Source organism: Dromaius novaehollandiae, chromosome W, assembly GCF_036370855.1.
Source record: "Dromaius novaehollandiae isolate bDroNov1 chromosome W, bDroNov1.hap1, whole genome shotgun sequence".
Lineage (NCBI taxonomy): Eukaryota > Metazoa > Chordata > Aves > Casuariiformes > Dromaiidae > Dromaius > Dromaius novaehollandiae.
Window position 1 is genome coordinate 59,757,583 of NC_088130.1, and position 23,665 is coordinate 59,781,247.

General features: G+C 42.8%; 1 protein-coding gene across 4 annotated transcripts in view; it reads right to left on the reverse strand.

The window, feature by feature from the left end:
* The window catches only part of LOC135323470 (protein unc-13 homolog B), a 218,247-nt gene that overhangs the window by 6,272 nt on the left and 188,310 nt on the right, over nucleotides 1-23,665 (reverse strand). For all 4 annotated transcript variants that reach the window (XM_064500800.1, XM_064500799.1, XM_064500801.1 and 1 more), the window contains 6 exons: nucleotides 21,977-22,065; nucleotides 18,628-18,780; nucleotides 16,507-16,630; nucleotides 8,509-8,565; nucleotides 3,950-4,030; nucleotides 3,416-3,563 (listed from right to left, as the gene is read on the reverse strand). In XM_064500800.1, coding sequence (XP_064356870.1) covers nucleotides 3,416-3,563; nucleotides 3,950-4,030; nucleotides 8,509-8,565; nucleotides 16,507-16,630; nucleotides 18,628-18,780; nucleotides 21,977-22,065 — 652 coding nt within the window. The remainder of the gene's footprint in view (nucleotides 1-3,415; nucleotides 3,564-3,949; nucleotides 4,031-8,508; nucleotides 8,566-16,506; nucleotides 16,631-18,627; nucleotides 18,781-21,976; nucleotides 22,066-23,665) is intronic.

A 23,665-nucleotide genomic window follows, 5' to 3' on the forward strand; every position in this document is an offset into this window, starting at 1 on the left:
AGAGAGCAAGGGCCTTGCATGCGTCAGCTCCCAGCCTTCCTGCAAGGAGCAAGCAGATCAGCAGACGCAGTAATCCAGCCATGTCAGCACATGTTCTTAGGAAGTAAACTAGGGCAGGGAATTTGATGCAAGCCAGCAATGTGGATAGTTGTCATTTAACAACACTACAGCCTTGAACTTGCAAAGGAAGAGAAGCATTTTAGCAAAAGTATTATTGTCCAGGTCTTCATTTTACTGAACTGTAGTGGCTATATATGTCGCCGGCTAATAGGCTATAAATGAGACACTGATGCTTCAGAGGAGTGACAGCCGAACTGTCCCATTACCTTTGAGGAAGACCGATTCAGACTGGGGTTTTACACCTTCACTTTTGTCTTTCTATACAGAGATCAATGTTATATTAACTGAAATGCTCTCAGATTTAAAAAAAAGCATTCAATAGCTGTAGATAGCCAGTGAAAATACTCTGGTCACTTATAACTGTGTACATAACATATGCTTACATATACAGTGACAAGCAGATTTTAATCTTGACATGAAAGTCTCATTGGTGTGGTGATACTGGAGGGTGAGAGTGCAGAGTGAGCTCGTGCAACGTGTTACAGACATATCTGACCTAAAATAACCAGAATGTTTTGGACAGCATAAAATGAGAGATGAAACACAAGACTTAAGTTTATTCCATACTCCTGAGCACGCAGACTTCCAGCTACCCTCCCCGCCCTCGAAGCCAGATGTCTCAAGCTCGGCCGTAACTTTGAGTGCATATCAGTCATTACCATGTACTCCAGTAGCCTGCCCGTGGCAGAACATACACATGCAAGTCCAAGACTTGAAACACGGCAATACACAGCCCACGATAGAGGGGAGGGGAACAGGTCTGTAGCATCTCTCAAAAAACAGTCCATTTTCAGGACGGTTTTCACATCCCCTGAATAAATATCAAGCTTCAGGACAGGCTCTCAGGCAGACTTCTCCCGTGCACAGCCCAGGGCTCTATCCGTAGGATGCAAGCAGTCCACTTCTACAGGGAACCACAGGAAAGGGATCTCTGGAAAAGGTTTCTGAGCATGGGCAAGGTGACTTCGAAAGCAAGGCAAGTTTTCAACTGCCTAATGTTGTTACGGTAACAACATTAGTCTTGAACATACCCTTATCAGGAAGAACGTCCTCATTAGCGGTAAACCTAATACCTTTCCCATCATGCACTGAGACATGAATTCAAAAGGCAAGAAGCAGGCAGGATAAAGAGAGAAGAGTGTGAATTACAATCCAATTAGTGGTGACACTTATACAAATACAACACAAATATTCTAGCTCTTGATAGACTAAATAACCCCTTAGATCTTCTGCACCAACACAGGCTTTGGAGAGCAAGGCGCCCAGAGTAAGGGATTGTCTGGGTTAAAATGAGAAGAGAATTTATGCTGGCATAACTAAACTGCAAGCCCTGATCCAACACTGCAGCACAAACGGCCAATAGCATTGTGTCACAGAAGCCTGCTCTAGAAGAAGAGGAGGGCAACAGAGGCCTCACAAACTGGAACACACAACCGCTACTAGCGGTTTTGCAGGCAGCCGTGTCTTCCCATAGGCCTGTGGAAAGCTTGACTTATGCAAAAGGAAACACCAACCAGAGCTCTGTAAAGCCAATGGCAGCTGTAAATATGAGTGCTGTTCCTTCTGCCCCACCAATGCATAAGCAAATCTCCAAGTCGTTCCACGGTCTGGGGATGCTCAGAAATGTATGCAAGCAACATCCTTTTTCTAGCCCCAAACCCAGGAGCCAGTTGTGCCTTCCAGAGATATACCACCACTGATCCTACAGACAGTAGGTAGCATAGCTCAAGCCTTGCCTTCTCTTCCCCAAAACTCCCAGCCTAGCAATGTAGGAGATGTTAAGCTGGACCTCTCAGGGGCCCGCCAAACCCAGGACCTGTCCCCAAAAGTGTCTCTGATAAGCTACTTCACAAAGAAATGTTATCAGTCAGTTATGAGACATAGTTGGCTAACTCATAATGAGTGCATCTTATATCCTAAAGACAGAGCTTAATTCCAACCTTAGTCCCTTGTGGATATACCAGTGTTTGACCTTTCTGGCCACTGGATGTCATCATTGCTCTGCTGGGACCTACAGTCATAGGACTATTTTCTCAAATGCAGGTACTGTTTCTTTAGTTAAGTGTTTAAACCCAGTATGTTTTCAGTGTTTAAACCCAGTATTTCAGCCTAAGGAAAAAAACATTGTGCTGCTAAAGACAGGGATGGTTCAGTCCCTAAATCCCCAGAATTACCAGTACTTTCTCCAACGGTTGGGCAATGCCAGTATCAAGTAGTCTCATTCACACACCAGGGAAAAGCGCATTAGCTAAGGAGGGCTTTCCGTTTGTTTCCAGTGCTTGGTGTGGCACTATACTGGCAGAGTTAGTATGGCCTGTGGGGCTGCCAGCTGCTGTGGGTTTGGAAGGGCTGAAAGAAACAGGACGCCAAGCAAAACGGTGGCAGAAAGACCCACCCATGGAGTCTTATGACTTTCGCTTAAACAGCCTGAAATCTTAAATCATCAGTTCCCGCTTTCTACCTAGCCTATAATATCATTTGTATCCTCCTCCTGAGATTAGCAAGATTCAAAGTCTGCCAGTGAAGGTCCCTGAGTACAGTTCAGCTTATTCTGTGCAAGAATCCGGAGATGTTTCCACAAGAGCAATGAAAGATAAAGATAATTAACTATTTACCATTTCTGAACCAGTGAAACAGCACCCTGACTTCCCAGAGAGCTACCAAACAACTCCAGTGACCCATCCTAGCAGCTCACAAAATGTGCCAGTAGTGAATATTTTCTTTCAATACTTAAGATCTCTAATCATCTAGCTAGCGTCCTATGCTGGCTGCACACAAAACAGTGCTTGCGTTACTCTCACTGAAGTCTGTTCCCTTTAAAGGCAGCATGTAGCCCTGTGACTCACAGCATTGCTGCCAATCAGCATTAGTCAGAGCTGTGTGAACTGCTGGAAACTGGCCTGTGACATCGGCACCGACTAGTTTCTGCAGCGATGTTTTGCCGAAATTGTCTCCCACACCACTGTGCAAGTCTCAGTACAATAACTTCAAATTTCACTTCTAAGTCACCCACCCACATTAATTCATGAAATGGGACTGTTAAATGAGCATTGAGGAAAAACGACCACACAACCCTCAGGATTTATATTTCACATATTTCTGTGCTCTCAAAATGTAAATGGTGAGCAGGAAATAATCTCTTATCCCTCCTTCCCAGTTTCAAAAGTTCTCAACTGTCATGTTTCTAGAAACATTACTGCCAAAAGCGCTCTGCAAACTGGCAGAACAAGACAGAGCAATTATGAACAGAGTGGTAAGCTCCATTCAACTTTGCCAACAACAGAAAAAGTCTTACCCTGAGCTGTCTGAGTCTGGACAAAAGTTTTGATGAGAGTGTCTGTGGTCTGAGTGTAGAGAGAGAGCGCATACCGAAGCGACTGCAGGTCTGGACTTTTCTCCAAGAATGTTTTCTTCAGACCATTCCCCCCAGCATGGAAATATTGCTAAGAGTAAAAAGAACACGGAAAAAAGTTAAAGAACTGCAATCAGCAACCAACACTTACTGTGATGTTTTGCAGATGGAATGGAAAGAGCTAAAAATGCCAAAAACCAGCTTCTACACTGGAAATCCTGCTCTTAGTAGATCAGCTAATACGGCCTGTTTATGGCTTTCTTCTCCCCAGACTCTTAAATATAAATATGCTGGCTCCAAGCACGTGCCAGTCACTTGAGCCTGTTGAGGTTTACAATACGGCTCACTTGGTGCCTTACTGCTACAACAGCAGCAACGGATTGCTGACACTTCCAGAACTGGAACAGGCATCATCGTCCCAAACAGTATTTGAGGATGGAGCAAAGGAAGGACAGTGACAGAAGTGGAACCACTTACTTTGATAGTATCCAGGGCGAGATCCAAAACAGCACACTGCTTTGGAGTGAGACTCCTAGTTTCTTCTCTCACCATATGATCCTGCAAACAACCATTATGTATGATATTAGTATGCTGTTAAAGACTAAAGGAAAAGGAGTTGCCAGCATCACATCTTTCTCTGGATTCATGCTGTGTCTACATGGCCACAATGTTAATTCAGCTGTTAAAGGAACACTTAGTGGAGTCTTTCAGAGTCATCATTTATTACAGCTGAACTGGAAAACAAACAATTCCTCTGTTTCTTGTAGGTAAAGAAGAGAAAAATACAGAGAGGAACCAAACAAAGATAACAAACAACATTTTAAAATCACAATCACACCCAAAGCAATGAGTTCTGTGAGCCACAAATTGGACAAAATTGTTTGATGCTTTTGCAGATTTAAGTCTTCCATCTACAAAGGTCAGTACTTCATCATGTCATTAGCATAATGGGATAAAAGAAACAAACAACATGGTCTAGAAAATACCTTTGTTAAAAGAAGATGACGTTCCCATTAAGACTCACCACCTCCAAATACCAAAAAGCCAGGTATCCTTTGGGAAGTTTCTCTTTCTTGCAGTTGGAGCATATCCCTGTTAGACTCCTACCAGGCCACAAGGATGCGTCATCCTTTGTGATTTCACTGAACTCTTTGATGCTGAGTCTAGGTCTTAGGGAAAACTGGCACATTTTAGGAAGTAGGTTTGCACAAATCTAACTGAGCTGCTTGAGGGTCAGGCCAGCTGGCTGCAGCCTCGGCACAGAGACATTTACGAAGAAGATGCAGGAAAATCAGACACAGGCTACTTATGCCTGCTGTAAATGTGACATAGCCTCTGATAAGGGACACTTTCCAGGGGACTCATCGACTAAATTATCTTTGAGTGAAGCATGTTTAGCTAGTTCATGTGTGCGTTTCACACTGATAGGCCTGCTGGCTGTCTTGCAGCCTACATCATTTGGGGTTGTTCCACTTGTTATCTATCATGATCCACCTCCTCCAGCCTGATGGAGATGAGGCTTCCTGCAGTCGAAGAGCAGTGCTAGGCAAACCGGCATGCTGCTCCGAGACATCTAGCTAGTATCTTTACACAGTGCTGCATTAAAATATAGGGAAGAAGCTGCTTGAGTCAGCAGTACTTCAGACAAGTTTGCACGGTGCTTTCTTGAATAATATAGACATGCCATAACTCTTCCCTTTCCTCCGCTCTAACTGTTCCCGGTCTGGGAAGCTCACTGCGGTGGCACGCTATTCTGTAAGCTGTAAAGTATCTTCTATTGTGACAAGCTTTCCTTAGGGGAGCAATAGCTCTCCTCCCTCTTTGCATGAGCTGGGAGTAATTCAATTGAAGATGATGTGGCTTCACACTTCAGTACACAGAGGGCAAATCATTCTTTCTTGGTCTGACAGTCTGAGATTAAGCACCACAATTGGCCAGAGCCCAAGGCCACAGTCATGGGAGAGGACTATTTAGTCAGGGTAGCCGTGCCCCCCGGGGCAGAGCAACTTTCATGTCTGCTGAAATGACTTTCTATGTCTGCCAGCCAGATCCCCCAAGCTGCAACAGAAACCAGGTCAGCATTTTTATCCTAAACACCAAAAGAGCTCATTCGCCCCCCAACTGAGCTGTCACCCAGCCTGTTTGTGTCCATGCTATCACAGCAAAGCAACACATCACTGCTTCCTAAGAGAGTTTCCCAGTGCCATTTACTTCAACACATTATGTAAAAATAGCCAAGTGACTGGACTGATAATGCTTGCACCTACACCCAAAGGAGCCCACGACTGCCATTCCCCTGCGTACCTGCCCTCTGCTCATCCCACACACTGTTCCTATAAAGGGGTGCACAAAGTGCTACCCTGCACTTCCCAGATTGTGAGCCAGCAACAAGCTACAAATACTTACATCAAATAAATAATTACGCAACTTCGAGCAGACGAAGTCAAAATCTTTTCCTGGTCTCACATATTCATTCTTGCATGCTACAGAGGTGCTCTCGGAAAAACTTTGCAGTTAGAGCTCAGCTGATTACTCCCGAAGCAGCATGAGGGAGAACAGGCGGCTGCTCCCTGCTCTACTCATTCCAGTTCTTGGCTCCGCAGGGCAGGCAGCAGCAACAGCCCAGTTTCGCTTAAGCAAACCGAGCAGACAGGGTTTGATAATAAACAGGAGGCAGATATGTGGCACCAAAGTGCCAGTCTCATGGGTGGTTTTCCCAGCATTTTAAAATACATTGCAAAATTGACTTGTCACCAGGACAGGAGCCTGTGCTCATCAAGTCTGTCAGCCTCAGTTGTTCAGCTGAGTTACCTGACCCACTAGGGCTCTTTTCCCCCCTGTTCTAAGACAAATAGAGGCTTAAAATGCATGCCATAATTTTTCCAGATTTTTAGCTGTAAAATGCTAGAGTCACTCATGCTTTTCCTGATAGTTTGTATATGCCTGTACAAAAGGGCAAGAAATCCATGACGTTTACACAAACCCAAACAATTTACACTCTTGTAACACCTTTACTCTTCTGGAATATCTCGTTTGGATGCAGTGTTGGTTCACACCATCTGCCTGAACTAAAAGTCTCCAGAATACAGGTGGCAGAGCGCATTCACACGTGTGTACAGCTCACTTGCTAGATATAAAATCCCATGTACCTGCACTGCTGTAGTTTTATATGTGGATATGCAAATAAAGCCTTGAGCACTCACCAAGGCTTGACTGATTTGCATGATTATGTGCATTTCTAAAAATGCAGTCCGGAGTTACCAAAGATAGGCCTCACGGAAAGTGAACTGAAGATACGCTGTTGCTGACGGGTGGCCTTTATCTGACCTGTGCAAATGGACACGGGAAAAGCTTCCAACTCATTCCTGGTAAGAGGCACCTTATATATTTTCAGAAATTCCAGTAAAGGGAAAATATGGAGGAAGTAAAAGATAACAGTGAATATCACTATGTCCAAGAATCCAGGGAATTTATGGCAACTGCAATCATCCGTACACAAACTGTTACACTTGTGACCTGGGAAGAGTAATGGAGCAAATTCACAGAGCTCTCCCCCTTTGATGCCGGAAGCACATGCAGATAGCAGGGGTGACTTTTCCACCTCCAAATGTTGAGTACTCACGGCTGTTTTTAAAAGGGGAAGAGGATATTGCCAGGAAAAGAGGGTCATTTGAGCACTGTGGTCCAGCTCTCACTCTCCCAGTCTGGCTACAAAACTCCTCTCTCCTCATTTCTCCCAAAAGTCTCTGCAGAAGTGATATGGAGCATTGTAAACTCAGGAAACGGTGGAGGTGGCACATTCCTCTGAAGCCACCACATCGGCAGAGAGGCCAGCCTGGCTGCGGGAGTGCATGGGGCAATCCTCTAGTACAAGTGACCAGAGATGACACCTATCCTCCTTGGGAGCCACACCTGAAGGGTTTATGTTGTCAGTGTTAACTGTTATATTACAGCCTTAAAATATAACTGGTAGAACAGCATGTACATCTAATGAAAGCACCTGCATATTCAGATTATTACTTGGATTTCTAATAAGTACTACTTTATATGATTGCATACTGTGCTGGCTCATAAGCATGTATACGTAAAATGTGTCTGCCAAGCAAGGGAAACACATAGCTGTATAAAGACAACTGTAATAAGTACACAAGACAAAAAGATGTCATGGAAAAGGACAGATGTATTTTGAAATTGCACCAATCACTTAGGATGGCTTTTGCCATGAGAAAAATTCCCTGGCCATCCTCCTAGACAGCATTCACATTCACATTGGTCTTCCTTCCAGCATCATTTGTGCCTTGTGACTCTTCCGAATTAAACCTCTTGCAAAAAATGTATTTTGTAGTGCAATTCGAACCACAATGTAGTGCAATTTGAACGTTGTAAGGCATCACTATTTTCATACCATTCCTGTCGCGACCAGTGAATTAGAGCTTCATTGGCTTACGATGAGGTGGCGTGCACTTAGTAATGCTCATGTCATGCATTGTCACGTCACGCACTGTCAAAACACATCAATACAGCCTTCATACTAAATGCCAGCTTGCCTGTAAAGAGAGCCCACGCAGTAGGAATTTACAGACACAGGCTCCTCTCCAGAAGCAACAGTTATTTTTGTAACAGTGCATCTAATTCCCTCATCAATAGCTAGCAAAATAGACTATTCTACTGATATCTCATTATCGGGAGCATTAGTAATGACTTCTACAAAAGGATGGCACAAGGGGCTCCCTTTTACACAAGCGGATGCAAAGGCATTGGCCAGATATTGAGACCTTTACTTTTTCATTTTAAAGTGATATAAAAAAACCCGATTGCTATTTCTACTGAATACATAAAGTACTCAGCTGACTAAATCCACAGCAAAATTTAACAGCTAATTTAAGCACAATATTAATGTTAGCAGCATTTCAAAGCACACATTCTCTATAATTACACACAGCCACAAACCACTGGAAGCACAAGACATGTTATGCACTATTACACTTTCACGCTTACACAAGGATGTTAACATAAGCCATGCACAACAACAATACCTTCAACTTTGACAAGTGTCCCAGTTCCTTAGCAGCACTGAAAATCAACTGCGTACCCTACGATTGCAAGTTACAAAAGAAGAAAGGGAAAAAAGAAAAGATTATATACAAGCTTTGCATCTTTTTCCTTTGAGCACATCAAGTCGGTTCACAGATAATAACAACTTTACATAATAACCCCCAAGGTCAGTCAAAACAACTTGACTTCTTGCCAACTCATTACCTAGCAAAAAACCTGGCATTTCACAGAATCACAGAATGGTTGAGGTTGGAAGGGACCTCTGGAGATCATCTCATCCAACCCCCTTGCTCAGACATGGTCACCTAGAGCGTGTTGCACAGGACTGTGTCCAAACGGCTTTAAATACCTCCAAGGATGGAGACTCCACAATCTCTCTGGGCAACCTGTTCCACTGCTCATTAAAGAAGTTTTTTCTCATGTTCGGACGAAACTGCCTATGTTTCAGTTTGTGCCAGCTGCCTCTCATCCTATTGTTTGCCACCACTGAAAAGAGTCTGGCCCCATCCTCTCTACATCTTCCCTTCAGATACTTATGCATATTGATAAGATCCCCCCTCAGTCTTCTCTTCTCCAGGCTGAACAGGCCCAGCTCTCTCAGCCTTTCCTCATAGGGCAGATGCTCCAGTCCCTCAATCCTCTTAGCAGCCCTCTGCTGGACTCGCCCCAGTAGCTCCATGTCTCTCTTGTACCGGGGAGCCCAGAACTGGACACAGCACTCCACATGTGGCCTCCCCAGGGCTGAGTAGGCGGGAGGATCACCTCCCTTGACCTGCTGGCAATGCTCTTCCTAATGCAGCCCAGGATACCTTTGGCCTTCTTGACCACAAGGGCACATTGCTGGCTCATGGTCAGCCTGTCGGGAATTTCTGTGTATTCCACATCCAGACCTACTTTAGATCACAATATTCTGCTAACTGGCTTGCTCTTGCTTACAGAGGCCACCATTTAAACAGGATGCCCCTTCAAGTGGGTTGCAAAGGCCAGGCGTGAAGATAGCATATTGGTTTCACCTCCAAGTGGTCCTCTGGATTTTAAGCCAAGTCTAGATACACATGAACACAGTGACTCTGTAAGACTGGTCAAAGCAGAAATCACCCAGCTGATGACAATATTTCTACAGAAGTACAGCACAGTGAATGGGGTGGGGGTAAGCACACCTTGGGTCAGAAGCAAAACTGGATCTGAGCAGTTCTCAGGCAACAGATTGGCAAACTAAGTCCAGTGGACATTACTGCAATTTCTTTATATCTCAGAAACCTTGACAGTGGCTCTTCTTCCCACCCTGAGCCTTACTGATGCTGTATGACCAATGGGAGGGAGAGGGCAGGATAAATCCCAGTGGCAGGAAGTGTTGCTTCAAGCAGCTTGCGCTCTAGTAGAATGGATTTTTACATACTCTCCCTGCAATGGTGATAACGTAAAGATATTTTTCCTTTTCCCCCACCACAGCATTCCTCTGTTGTATAATACTCCTTTTGCCTGGGGATTTAAGTCCAAAATTAAATTAGAAAGATAAAAGCAATGAATACAGTTCTCCAGCCTCTCCTCCCACAGATGCTTTACAGGGTATGCTAGAATTTATTTTTTCCACTTCACTCTATTCTTGCCATTCATCTGTTCTTGTCTTTTTCTTTAAACTGTCACAAGTGCCCGTTATTCCACTCAGAATAAAATCACAGCCTGCTGTAATTCTGCCTGTGAATAGTGCATCTATCACATTATGAAACTTCTGCTCTCCGCTCCAGTCCTCTCAGGCTGGTCAGATTTGGACTACAGGACTAAGACATACAGCTCCAGGCAACCACTCTTCTCCAATTAAGTATCACCACCATTTTTTTCCTGTTTAGGAAAGCCATAGGTAGGTCAGGAGAGCTGTCCTCTTGAAGATGACTTTCAGCTTTCATGACCTGTAATCAATTGTTAGGGGCTAGTGTTAAAAGCATATGGAAATGCCATCACAGCTACCAGTTGAGAAGGGCCTGGGGAAGGCCAGACAAATCAGTTTTCAGAAACAGACAGACATGCTGGCGGGTGGCACTTTCTAGTATGGCCCATTTTCCTCAGGAAAACGCTTGGGAGAAGGTAAAGCTGATCATCTTTTGGGACCCCTGGTTCCATAAAGGCCATATTTCCACAAAGGTCTCTAGTAAATCCAAAGCATAGTTTCTCCTTTCCACAGTCCTCCTGTCTCTCATCTACTACCCTTCCTTATCTCAAAGTCCTTCACCCTCCCACTTAACCACAACTGCCATGAACATGCTCCCTCAAACAGTAACAAAGCATGATGTAACACCAAAATGATTATACTGTCCTTTGCTCCTACCTGTGGCAGTCAGTTTGTTTCATTTACTTCTTCAGTATTTGTTCATTTGTTGCTTTTGAAGTCAGTGCTCTGTGGGGCAGGAACTACCCCGTGCATGTATTTGTAGAGGAGACCCTGGGAATTAGGTTCTACTGCAGAAATTGTTGTTAAAACCATTCATTTTTGTCTAGGGTTAAACTAACATCATCAGCTCCACTGATCCATTCCCCCTGAGCAAAAAAGCATCTTTATACCTGTCACTAAAAGTAGCAGGTGCCCTTTTACAGAAGAAAAGCACAAGCAAAGAGCATACAGCAGTAACACTAGAAAGACGGGGCTAGACACCCTCCTGAGCATTTCAACAGCAGTCCAGGCCTGCATTCTTTGATTAGATACTTTTGCCTTAATTTTGCCAGTTTCTGAAATTGCTCAAGCTGAAACACTGTGACCTGAAACTGTGGACAACTTCCTGATTTGCTCTATCCATAATCACCACTTAGCCCTCACTGTTCCTCAGCCTTTTATGCTTGTTGAAAAGAAATCAATACAGATCATGATCATTACTGACTCCATAGGTGAACAGAGGCTCTCGATAAATGTAGGCAAAGGCAAGGCATAGACAAAGGAAGGCTTTTGAAATGAGACTGGGAGCTCCAATTCTCATGGGCAGGCCCAGCAGTGATAAAATGCTATAATTCTCTAAACTGAAAGAATACAAAAATTCTCCGTATTTCCAGCAAACAAGGTGGGGCATGATTGCACAACAGGAGCAGCAAAGAGAGATTTCACTGTGGGCCACATTATGTAATCCACCACGTGGGACATGGCTGGAGGGACATGGCAGCACCCAGTGGTCTGGTACCAAGCAGTGAATGCCGTTAGATGCACCTGCCGTTCTCTATGATTGATCATGGGCCTTGTTTGATTTATGGGTTTTAAAACTCAAGGTTTTCATGCCTGTTGACCAAGCAGGAAAAAAAAGTTTTTTCAAAATTATAAAGTTATAAAAATGTTGGGTTATTTATAAAAAGTTATAAAAATGTTAAGTGAGCAGCTTCAAAATATACTAATATTAATGTCTCTTTCTTCAGTATTTTCAGCCTTCATTGGAATTTTTTTGATACACATTTGAACAGCAACATTAACTAGCCAAGGCATGTAGTCTTCCTGCCACAGGCTTTTTAGCAGGGCAGGTCTGTAACACCGAGCAATTCCCAGTGACTTGATACGCTTCATGGAACAAAGTTGCTCAGATAACTGCTCTTCAGCTCTTCTTGCCCGCTAAGAAAAGCCTCATCAATCAGTGCCAATCTCTGCAAACATGCCTGCAAGCAGAAGTTATTGCACTGTTATACAGAGTTTGTCATCAATGCTGGTAAGGCCTAATGAAAATCTGGATAGCTCCTTTCTCTGCCAAATGGCATTCTTTGTTTACAAGTTGCTATACATTCTCAGGAAGTTATTTATTCATGGAAAACATACGACAAAGCTCTACAGGCAGGATTTATTCTATATGCACCACGTGGGAATGAAACCAACTATAGCTGGATATCAGATAGTTCTCGAGGGAAAAAAAAATGCTCAGAATAGAATTGATTAAAATGTAAAAGATGAAAGATGGGGGGAAATTAAGACCTTAGCAGGAAATGTTTCTACCTAGCTCTGTGACAAACTTAGATGGAAAAGGGACAAACCTGAAACAGTGCTGGTTTTCCTAATTCTTTTCAAGAAATTCATTTACCTTTGTGAACTTTTTGGAAGCAGGAATATTCTGAAACATCTATAGTCTGCAGCACAGATTTTGAATTCACTATTAAAGCTTTGACTGGATTTTTCCCCAGGAAAAGCACTCAGAGAAGGCTCATCAGCTAACACAAGTCTAATTGCTAGAAGACAATAGAACTGTGCCGATTTTTATTCCAAGGGGCTCAAGCCCTCATAGCTCAATTGTCCTAGCAATGAGTACACAAAGTTAAGAAACAAAAGCCTACTGCAAGTCTTTTGAATTCCAGTCTTTTTGGAAAACTTACTATTACTTGGAGTTCTTAAGTCATACTAATGCAAGGAAGTTTTAACTGGTACTGTACATTCCTTTCCTGGTTCCTTTTTTCCTCCCAGATTCAACATCATGAGAGCTGATCATTTATCAGCAACATTTAAGCTCATGTTAAAAGCTTTATCCAGGGAACATTAGCTACCACCCTTTAAAATCAGACTTTTTGAGACGTTGGGGTGTATTAAACACTGAGAAGATAAATTTTAAAATAGGAATAAAAAAGGGAAAAGAATTTTCTCTTTGTACAGAGATCTGGGCACACGTGCAGTTCACAGACCTTCTAGCAGGACTCACGCAGTCAAAAGCAGAGCATTTTATTCAAGGTTAGGACAGCTCCCTATCCCCACCACAGGGCAGCCTTGAACTTTTTTGCTTTTAGCTGTCACAGGAGAGAGGATGCATTTAAGCTACCCACAAGTTAAGAAAGGTTTCAGAAAACCTCTCAAGCAACACACTCTTACACCACAGAATAACTCGCAGAAGATGCTGAAGAACAACTGGCCAAGAAATCACATGTAAAAATCTATCTGCATCTTGAAGAAAATTTTGTTTCTAACCTGGACTATGTTCTCATTTAGTGGAGAAAAGTCTGCCAAGAGTAGAGAAAAGCAGAGCAGGGGCAAGCACAAATGAAGCCTCATGTAAATGGGCTGTTGTGTACCATGCAAATAAATAAAGCAAAGGCTTCAGAGGAATCATCTGTGTGTGAATTAAGCAACTCTTTGCTGACCTGACCAGCCACTGAAGAAAGGCTGGGGTTTTGCACTAAGCAGGAAGAGAGAGAAGGAAAAGTATATCTAGTCCTGCTAATATACCCAAGCGTTGTGCACTGAGCCCCAAAATAAGAATTCCCAGAGAGCTATATTTGCATATCCACTAATCCAAGACACAGACTATTAATTAAATGTTGATCTTTACTTAAAACTAGTGAGGTGTGAACTGCTCTGTGAATTACTGGGGATCATGTTGCTATTAATCTCACAATCCATGAGCAGTCAGAGCTTAGAGAGGTAGAAGCCAGTCATTTGAGAGTTATTAGGCCATCGGCAGCTCAGGTCCTCGGAGCGTGAGGCTATAAAACTGCCCCTTTCCCATTATAGTGTCCATGGGCAGTAGCTGCCCATGATCTCTCATCTGAATTCCCCCCCTACATAAAACCCTCCAGAAGCAGCAGAGAACGAAAGGGGAGAGATCAGATTTTCTTCCCTGTGTAATACAGGCTGAGCTAATTCAAGTGGAATAAATCAGTCCGGAGAATAACAGGCGTTAAAGCACTGTGCAGTGACAAGGTCATGCCAAGTTAAACGCTCTTCTGTGTTCCCAGTAGGGAACCTTCTGGCTGCTTATGCTTTCCATAACCACCGTTAAAAATGCTTTTACACCTCTAATAATTTTACAGGAAAGGGAGAAAAATAATTCCAAACTTAAAAGAGACTCCTACTTCTTAAGAGCTGCAGAGGAGTTTTAGGAGAGAAAACCCCATCCAGTATCTTTCAAACATGCAGAGGGTATAGCTAGGGCCTTCTCTTGCTGGGGGCAGGGAAGAAAGTGAGTTACGGTGCCTGGGGCTGCTTTTGAGTATGATGTTCTGTCCTTTATGAGGAAGTAAAATACATAGAGGTGCATGGTGGAGAAGCAGAACAGCAAAGAGAAAGTCCAGCTTTTGTCTACACTGCCAGCCCAGAGCTGCAGCCCTGCCAGCCTTCACTGCCAGGGTGATGAAGATCTGGTGGTAACAGAATACAGCACCATGTCCCAGGGAATAACTGACTTGCACCTTGCAAGCAGGGTTTCATCCTTGTAGCCCATCTAGCCTCACCACAGGTCCCTGCTCAGGGACTGCAGAAGGGGCCATTTCATTCATTGCTTTGTCCACAACTTTCTGAAGCCTTTCTGAAACAGCTACTCTTTTTCCAGGTCAGATTAGTTCAGCCTTCTCACTATGATACAATTGATCAGATAGCTAAAAATCCAGCTATGATCAGTTCACATTGTCTTAGAAAACTGAGGGTGTGCATCACTACACAAAGATAGTCGCTCAATCTGAAACTGAAGCAATGGCAACATGAAACTACTTGAAAAAACAAAACCAAAACAAAAAACTCCCAAAACCAGAGCGGCTTATAACAACATCCTGCAGGCTGGGAGAACTGTCTGAACACAATTATTGCCTTCCTCATGGTATAACCACTGAAGCACCCTCCTACTCTGCCTTTAAAATTCAAAATCAGCAAGTATAAAGCCCAAGCAGCTTCTCCTTGGTTCTCTCCAAGGCCTTTAATTTCACTGCTTCCATTCTTAAGGGGACATGATAACGCTGCTCTTGCATGGTAATTTTATAGCATTTCTCCCCAAAGATTTTTTTTCTAATAGAAGTTCGGCAAAGGGATATAAATTCCAACCTCTTAAAATTAGGGCTTTTTTCTCCTTTATAAATTCAAAGGAAAACAGAAATGATCACTCCAAATCCGAGCTCAGAGCAAGCAGCACCTTGCAAATCTGTGCGTCATGCTCATTAGTAGGTATGACAGCACACTGGGTCTCAGCAGCTCTACTTAAAGTTGTCATCATCAAGGCCAGAGGCAAAGACCTTCCCTCTCTCAAAGCAAGGAATATCTAGTGGAAGTTTCAAGCTTACATTGCTTTTCTATACACTACAACCCAAGAAATCCACTCAATATATGTAGGCAGCTGCTGAATAGCGAAAACCGCTTTTGTTCTACCTACTACTACTAGGATAAAATACATCAGCATAAATTAGCCACTAGTCCACTCCAGCGCAGGCATGAAAAGAAGTTCTGGAACATCTCCAGATAATAAGGTTATAGCCCAGACTTCACACTACCTACCAAAACTGTGTGTCATCCCCCAGAGCAGCTGGACATACGTGACTTACATTTTATCAGCTTCTGTGGTTTCTCAAAATTAGGAAAGAGGTTAATTTGCCATTATTAAAATGTCAAAACACCTCATGACACACATTCATTGAGCATGTCCATGAAGCTGAACAATTATATAGAAGGCTGCCTTTGAAGGCAAACTATCTGGACATGCTTCTAACTCCCCAACACCGGAGATGCAGAAGCCATAATAGCCCTAACCCATGTTAAAACCTCAGGGTCATTAAAAAGCAATCCCAAATTAACCACACCTATACAGAGAGACATGTGACTAATAAGATGACAATAATTAGGCAAAAGAGAGACATGAGACTAATAATATGACAATAATTAGGCAAAAGAGTTTACAGGTGTTGATCTAACACCATGAAGCCAACACTAACTGCCAGAGAATCCCATATACACACCTTCTCTAAAGGACTGCCATTCCTAATCAATGTAATCTGATATTCTTGACAGCCACTACTTTTGGACCATGGATTTTGGATTCCTGTGCTTCTAGAGTATGTGCTCTATACCTTGCAACCCTTGAAACAAACCTTAAAACTAATAGAGCTGATTTCTCACTTTGCTAGGTTACAGACGACCTCTTTCCTTCCCAGAGCAGGCTAACGCGCAGACTGATTTATCTGGACAGAAGACTCAGTTGGTCATGGAGTTAAGTTACACAGGGAACAGTAACTTTCTGCTATGATTCAGGAAGGAGAAAATGTTTTACCGTATGATCTGTAAGAGGAGGCAGCACAATCAGCTTCTCCATGGTATTCATTACCACTCTCCAGAGCTCTTTCAGCACCCGTTTCAACACTGTCTTTTCACACACAGTTGCAAATAGTGTCAGGCTGCAGGGAGAGAGCAAGAACTCAGTAAGTACCAGAAATGCAATTTGCAAAGAGAAAGATGTGTATGTGAGAATCAGTGCCCCATCCAAAACAGTTTCTCATAATGACTGCTTTACGGGAAAAATCTTCCCTTTTCGTACAGTGCAGCCCATTTTCATCCTTGGAGTTCCAGCACTAATGACATTTGGCCAAAAGGGGTTCTTGACATTTCTGACCTCAGTCATTTCTGTTTACTGCCCTGGGGATCATGGCAGATATCGCTGAATTATGGTAGTTGGGAATATCCCAGATAAGATCAGTTACTATTACACAGGTTCCTTTTAAGAAGATACTTCCTGCTGTATAGGGCATACAAAGTATACAGGAGAAAGTCATCAACAAATATAGAAATATGGCTTTAAGCTTGAAGGGATTATTATAATGATCTTAGTTGACTTCCTAGATTAATACTTCCCATACTGTTACGCAGAAGTTCCTGCAAATGCACAACTTCTGACAATTGCTGAAGTTCCTTAACAAACCACCTCTAGAACCACATCAAGGCATTTCTCGGATTCCTCTGCACTTTGTTGCAATTGCCTTTACCAGCAAGCACCTGCCCTTTTACATAAAGCAGTTCTGCTTTATCTCCCTATTTATTCCTCCTTTACTATTGTACAGGCTACCAAAAAGGCTAAGAAATAACAGATCCATCTTCAAGGTCCCACAGTCCTTTTCAGTGTTATTTGCCAACCACATTGGGAGAGCTAAGAAACAGGAATTCTACAGCCAGTAGTAGTGCACAGGCAATAGCCAACTCTTCTGCATTATGTAACATCTTCTCCTAAATTTCTTATTTTCCCATAGCTGATTAGACAGTGAACAAAACTGAACAGGGACAGGACTGATGTGATGTGTGTAGGATGCAGGAGCCATTAAAAAAGACTTTTCTTCCATAGAGGCATGAAGCAAATAACCCAGGCTCAGATTATCATCCTCAAATGACTTGCTCTGCAGCTGGATGAAAAGCTCACAGCACTCCAATTTCCCAATGATACAAAAGAGGAGAGCTTTTCAGGATTAGCAAAGGCACGCATGGAAAATGCTCAAAGAAATGAGACAGGTCTTGGATGTATTGACTGCTGCAAAGAGTCACTTGCTACATGGTGACTTGGAAAGATGCAAAGAGCAAGTACAGAAAGCAAGCGAAGAAACTATTTCTCAAACTTTTAAATAGCCTTCACTTCTCTCATACCATTTATCATCAAAATTGCTGGCTACACCTTTCAAAATAAAGGACTGCTGTGTATCATCAAGAAAATTAATTTCTACAATAATTAAAAACTGCATCGCTTCGTAGATCAAGGCTTAGCTGATCATAAGAATTATGTGCAATTAGCAGCAAAACGTCCCTCTGCAGTTGAATAATGCTGCATAGCATTAATGGCAACAGTTAATTAAAACAATGGATGTATAGTTCAATTTACTCAAGCTGGATGTGCAGAAATGTACCTCACCTAGTGCAAAAGCTTATTTGCTAGTCAGAACAGCAGCTGGTATGGCTAGAACACACAAGCTTAACATGAGATACTGGGATACTGACTAGCGTGTGCATTCAGTATGTAAGTAAGTTTTGCAGTATGTTTGCTAATTGGCTACAATGTGTCACAGTGTGATTTGTACAGGAGAAAACTGTAGCTAATACACTTATAATTCACTGTGTGCCTCATAGTCTTCCCACTACCTGATGAGCAGTGTGCTTTGCCGACATCTATAATTGCCAGAGGGAGGAAAGGAGAATTGGGATTGAATTGTGGCATTGAAGGATAGCTGAAGAAATACACGATCCACGGCTTGGCGAGAGGCGGATTTGGGAAGAAAAGACATTACCTCGACCTGAGAATTCAGAGGCTGCACATTTCAAGAACCACTCAAGAACTTGGAGCTATTTTTCCTTCCCCACACTGTTCCCAATTTGATGCATTGCACGTATGAGACATATCTGAACACACTCTTACTTTCCATCCAGAAAATCCATCAATGGCCTCAGGACATTATCTGCATCTTGTGCCACAGAGTTTCTGGCATTAGCAGGAACATTTCCTGTTCCTTTCACTTGGCAGAGGATATCAGACATTTGCTTGACACACTCATCAATACGAGTCTGAAAGCTGGACAGGTAAGAGAAGCAAAACCAAGATTATTTGTGGCACAGATCTCACCTCTAGTACATAAGGTAAAACATTTCAAGCCCATAAACTGTGCACTCAGTTATACATTCTTCCTCCCTCAGGTTTTCTGCTCATCTCCTTACAATATTTGTTATAAAGGGACATGCTATCCAGTTCCTTATGTACATCATCCACAGACAGCCCGCCACCCGGGAACACAGCCATGCTCACACTTGAGTTTGTTCTTTCAGCTTGCAAAGAGAAACGATCCTTTGTTATTTTCTAGAAACGCAGTTATTCTTAGCTCAAAGTCTTGCATATCTTTGCCTTTTACACACAGTGTTATATCATAGAGATCAGCATATAATATGGAACAATGGCATGATGTATGCACAACTCCAAGCACGTAAGAGTCCATCGGCAGTAATCTGGCTATGACCTATCATTGACCAAGCCTTTAAAATCACAGAGACAGCCTGAAGGCAGATATAGACTGAAACCAGTCCACTGTCACACAGTCCATGTTATATCAAAATATCAGAACTGGATGTGGGGCTTCGCTATATAATGAGCAGTGTTCTTGTAATGATGTGACTTGCAAGCCATTGAAGTGCAGTTACCTTTCCATCTTTTACCACTAAGAAGAGATTTAAAATGAAATACAATGGTTATATATGATGAATACCACAGCAGAGCTGTCAACCTACCAATTCAGCGAATAAAGGGAAATGCTTTGACATTTAGAAGAACAATTACTAACAATAGGCATTACAAGTGACATTTAGTGATCTACTAATGGCACAGAGGTTTGAAATCATGAAGTGAAACCAGTGCTAGGAACTAGGGTAAAGACTTAGGACCAGGAACCCACGTTTGAAAGCCAGCTATAATATCTGGGTAAGTGGCCTGAGCTTCTACTGTGTGAATCACCAGGACACGCACGGATCAGGAAGCACCCCTCCCAGCGTACAACGCCTTCCCCCTGCTACTGCCCTGTTGCTCTACCCTTCTTACCCCCACTCATCACCTCTTTCCTTTCCTGCATCTCAACCTTTGGCCTCATGATCCTCCTTGCTCACTTCTAACCTGCTTCTCACTGCAATTCCAGATAGACACAAGAGCTCTCTCCACAGGCAGCCTCCATTTCCACTTCCCCCCATTTTTAGCAGAGGAGGGCTTGCAGCAGCCAGCTGTGGCTACAACAGCAGCTTAGTCAGAGACATAAGCCACATCAGCTGTGCTAGAGAAAAATAGTACCAGGAATTTCCTGCACTGCTGACAGTCCTTATTCTATTACAGGCTAATCCTACCCCACAGTTCTCCCAAATCCTGCATCAGTTGTGGGATCCTGCTTCAAGATGCTGTAAACCTCCAGCTGGGGGAGCAAAAACAGCAGCATCTCTTAAAAGATAAAAAATAATACAAGGTAAAATTGTCACCAGTGATGAAAACTGGTAAATCAGTTACTGTGGTAACAGTTTCACCTGAATGTGAAGTCCATGTAAATGCACGGCTCAACAGGAACCCTTGGCAACAGCGAGTTAAAAGACAAACCTCACCTAGGCTGTCAGACAGGGCCTTGTGCTCCCTAATTCTTACAGGATTTCCTCCCTTCCCTCCTACAGACTCCCAGAGCAAAACAGCAATCAGCCTTGCATGAAGTGTAAACCCTTTCAGGGTTCCTTTTTCCTGAGAAATCCTGTAAAGTGGAAAACATTTCCATGTCCAGACATCATCATCTCTCAGCTCAAAGGTGGCAGGACTCTCAGGATGCGGGCTGCTTTCCCAGCAGGTGCAATTATCTCACACAGATGAAGCAAGTGAGATCTGCAGCGTCAGGTGTGCACAGTGCTGTGGGAGCAGCTCCTTGCAGACCCTGCACAGAATACTGTGGATATCGGTCTTACCTCCCACATCTACATCCTTCAGGAGGAGATCCTGCTCATACAGTAAACTGCAGCTCCACTTTTCATTCTCTATTACTGTTAAGGAGTAAGTGAAGCAGCTGCGCCCTCTGACTGGTTAAATCTGGCACATCTCTCTAAAACACTGCCTGGTATGTGTGCTGATACTGAATAATCTCTTCAAATTATATTTGCAAATGTCAAGATTCAACCCTAATTGTCTTGTAGCAGTGACACCACGGAGATAAGTGTCAGGTAACAATATTCACCCCCTAATTATGATTTCTCACTCATCCTCCATCTAATAATGAACCTTATTGTTTCAGATCAGTTACAGCTTGAATCTCTCCATTTCTTGCTATGCCATCCAATAGCGGCAATGGGAGCTACCCACTTAGCGCTGTGCACTGAAATCCAGCTAGTCTGACAAATCCCACAGTGATTTTTGGTCGTAAGTCCTGCAAATCTATAGACTGTAGGAAGCTAAGTTGGTACAATTTGCTCTATTCTCCTCATCCATGTTTAGGCTGTACCACTCTACATGCCTGCAATAATCTTGTTATAAAGCACAATATGAAATGAATGGGGTTTATCGTAAGAAATGGTTATTTTTGAAGATCAGCTGGGAACCCTCCATTTCTAGATTTTGCTTAATTGACATCTTTTTGCTTCACTGCAAAATTATTACAAAGTCGAGCACATTTTTATCCTCAGGTAAATCGTATCATGTTTTGAAATAAAATTTAATTGCCGACAATTACTCTGGCAGTTCTTTAAAGAGCTTCTCCCTTTGAAACACTGGAAAACAACATTCATTGCAACATTAGACCAAGTCAATCTCAAATTCTAAACCCATTTCCCTCTTATTCCAATATTCATTTAACAATCAGAAATCACTCAGCTGTTTCATACGTTCAGTGCAGAATGTTTGAACAAGAATGTCGCTTCATAAATGCTAAGCTGGAAACTGCTTTCAGAGTAATAAAGGAGCAGGTAATTGAGTTACTGACAAGCACTGTTTACAGAAAAAAAATCAGTCTATGTAATTCAAATACATTTCACAGCTGAGAGATCTCCATGTTACCTTTCTACGTAAAGCAATATAGAAAACAGACTTTTTAAAACATTTCCCACTTCTTTATGTGGTCTCAGCATTCGAAAAGGCCATGAATTCATGACAAAAAAAAATGAAATACAGTTGACATGAGTTTCTTTTCTCTTCTTAACCTCAACAAATGAGGCTAGATGAAAGAAAAGAATGCTTCAAGGACTGAGAACCTAATTACACTCACCTGTTACCAAACACTGCACTCAGCTCATCCAAAACATTGTTCAGCTTCACCTGGAGCTCTTTGAGATGGTCACTTGCTTCTGTGTCCAACTGTAGATGAAAGAAGAGAACTTAGCATGGAACCAGAGGTCAGTCTGCTGTCCTTCACAGCATTCGTGCTCACTGTTGAGGGCACCATTAATAAGCATGTGAACTCTCACCACTGGACTTTGCACACTAGGACCCTCTCCTCCACTGCCTGCTGCTGTTATAGAAGCTGTGAGATTGTCAACAGATACTTGACCAAACAGCAGTGAGAGTTTGCCTTAGGCATAGATATCCTCACAGTCCTCTTCCTGATACTACTTCAAGCTCAGAAGGAGACTTGGCTGTTTCAGACTTGACGTTATCTACTTGTGCATCTCTCCACGCATGATCTTGAAAGATGCTATTTCACCTTCCGCCCTGTTATCAGTATTCAAACTTAAGACTGACCCAGCCACTGCTCTCAGAAGACTGCTCCCCAGCTATTTTGCAAATCTGGCCACAAGTACCGCATCAGGAACTGTCATGGACTGATAACTTTTGGAAAGCATAATCTCAGCTACAGGTACTAAGCGCATGCAGCTCTGCTCTCGCAAGGATCCAGATAATTTGGGTATACAGTTCTTCAGAGAAGACTATATCTATCTATCCATATATATGGGGGAAAAAAAAATGCCCAAGCACTGCATGGAGTTTGCTGACATCTTGGCATGTGCTGTAAGATGGTGCTTGCTCCATCATTCTCAGCCCAAAGCCACCTGTTTCTGCATTCATGAAGTGCTTGTATTCTGGCTGTTTTCATCCCTCCAGCCTCAAAACAAAACCACTTTCTGAGCAGGCTGCCTGTGTGTATACATAATACCACATGTTGAACATTTTGGGATCATTTGCCCTGAAAGAGTAACTTGTAAAATAGATATTGCGTTTGTATGCAGGCAAGCTTCTGGTTGTAAAACAAACAAAAAAAACCCTCCAAAAATGTGTGCATTCAGCATTCAGAGCTTCAGCTTTACCTCTAAGCAGACTATCTATTTACCAGTGTAATCAGCCAGATGCCAGCACAGTGGCTAGTAATCAGTTTAGATTTTTACGTTATATCCATGCATGCAGCTACACAGGATTTGAACATGATAGGAATTCCCACTATTACATTCAGTACTGAAGCCCTGATTATATTCTTTAGCATCTGTCAGAGGAAGCCAAGCCTTAGGGGATTTGGAATCAGATCCATTCATTTTCCTATCACAAGCTGGCATGGAAAACTGACTCTATTAGGCATTTGAAACAGCACTAATGAAAGTCCTGGATCGGAATTTAAGAAATGGTGAAAAATATGCAGATGGTGGTTACTTGAGCCTAATCACTTGCTGTGATTATTTTCCTCTATTAATTTACATTTCTATTACCTTTGTAAATCCCTTGGTATGAAGGCAGAGGGCTGTCAGTCAGCAGCCATTCTAGCCAAACTTGTAGATGACAAAACAAAGAACAATGTCTGTTCGTGATGTTTGCCTTGCCCCTGCACAAGCCTTCCATTCTCACATTAGTGTACAGCGGCAACAAGTCACAAGCTGCCTGGTTCACTACTGATAAATAACAGCACAGTGTTCTGTGAACAGTGCTCTGATTTTGTCCATTTCTGGTAGATTTGGGGCAAGTTCAGCTC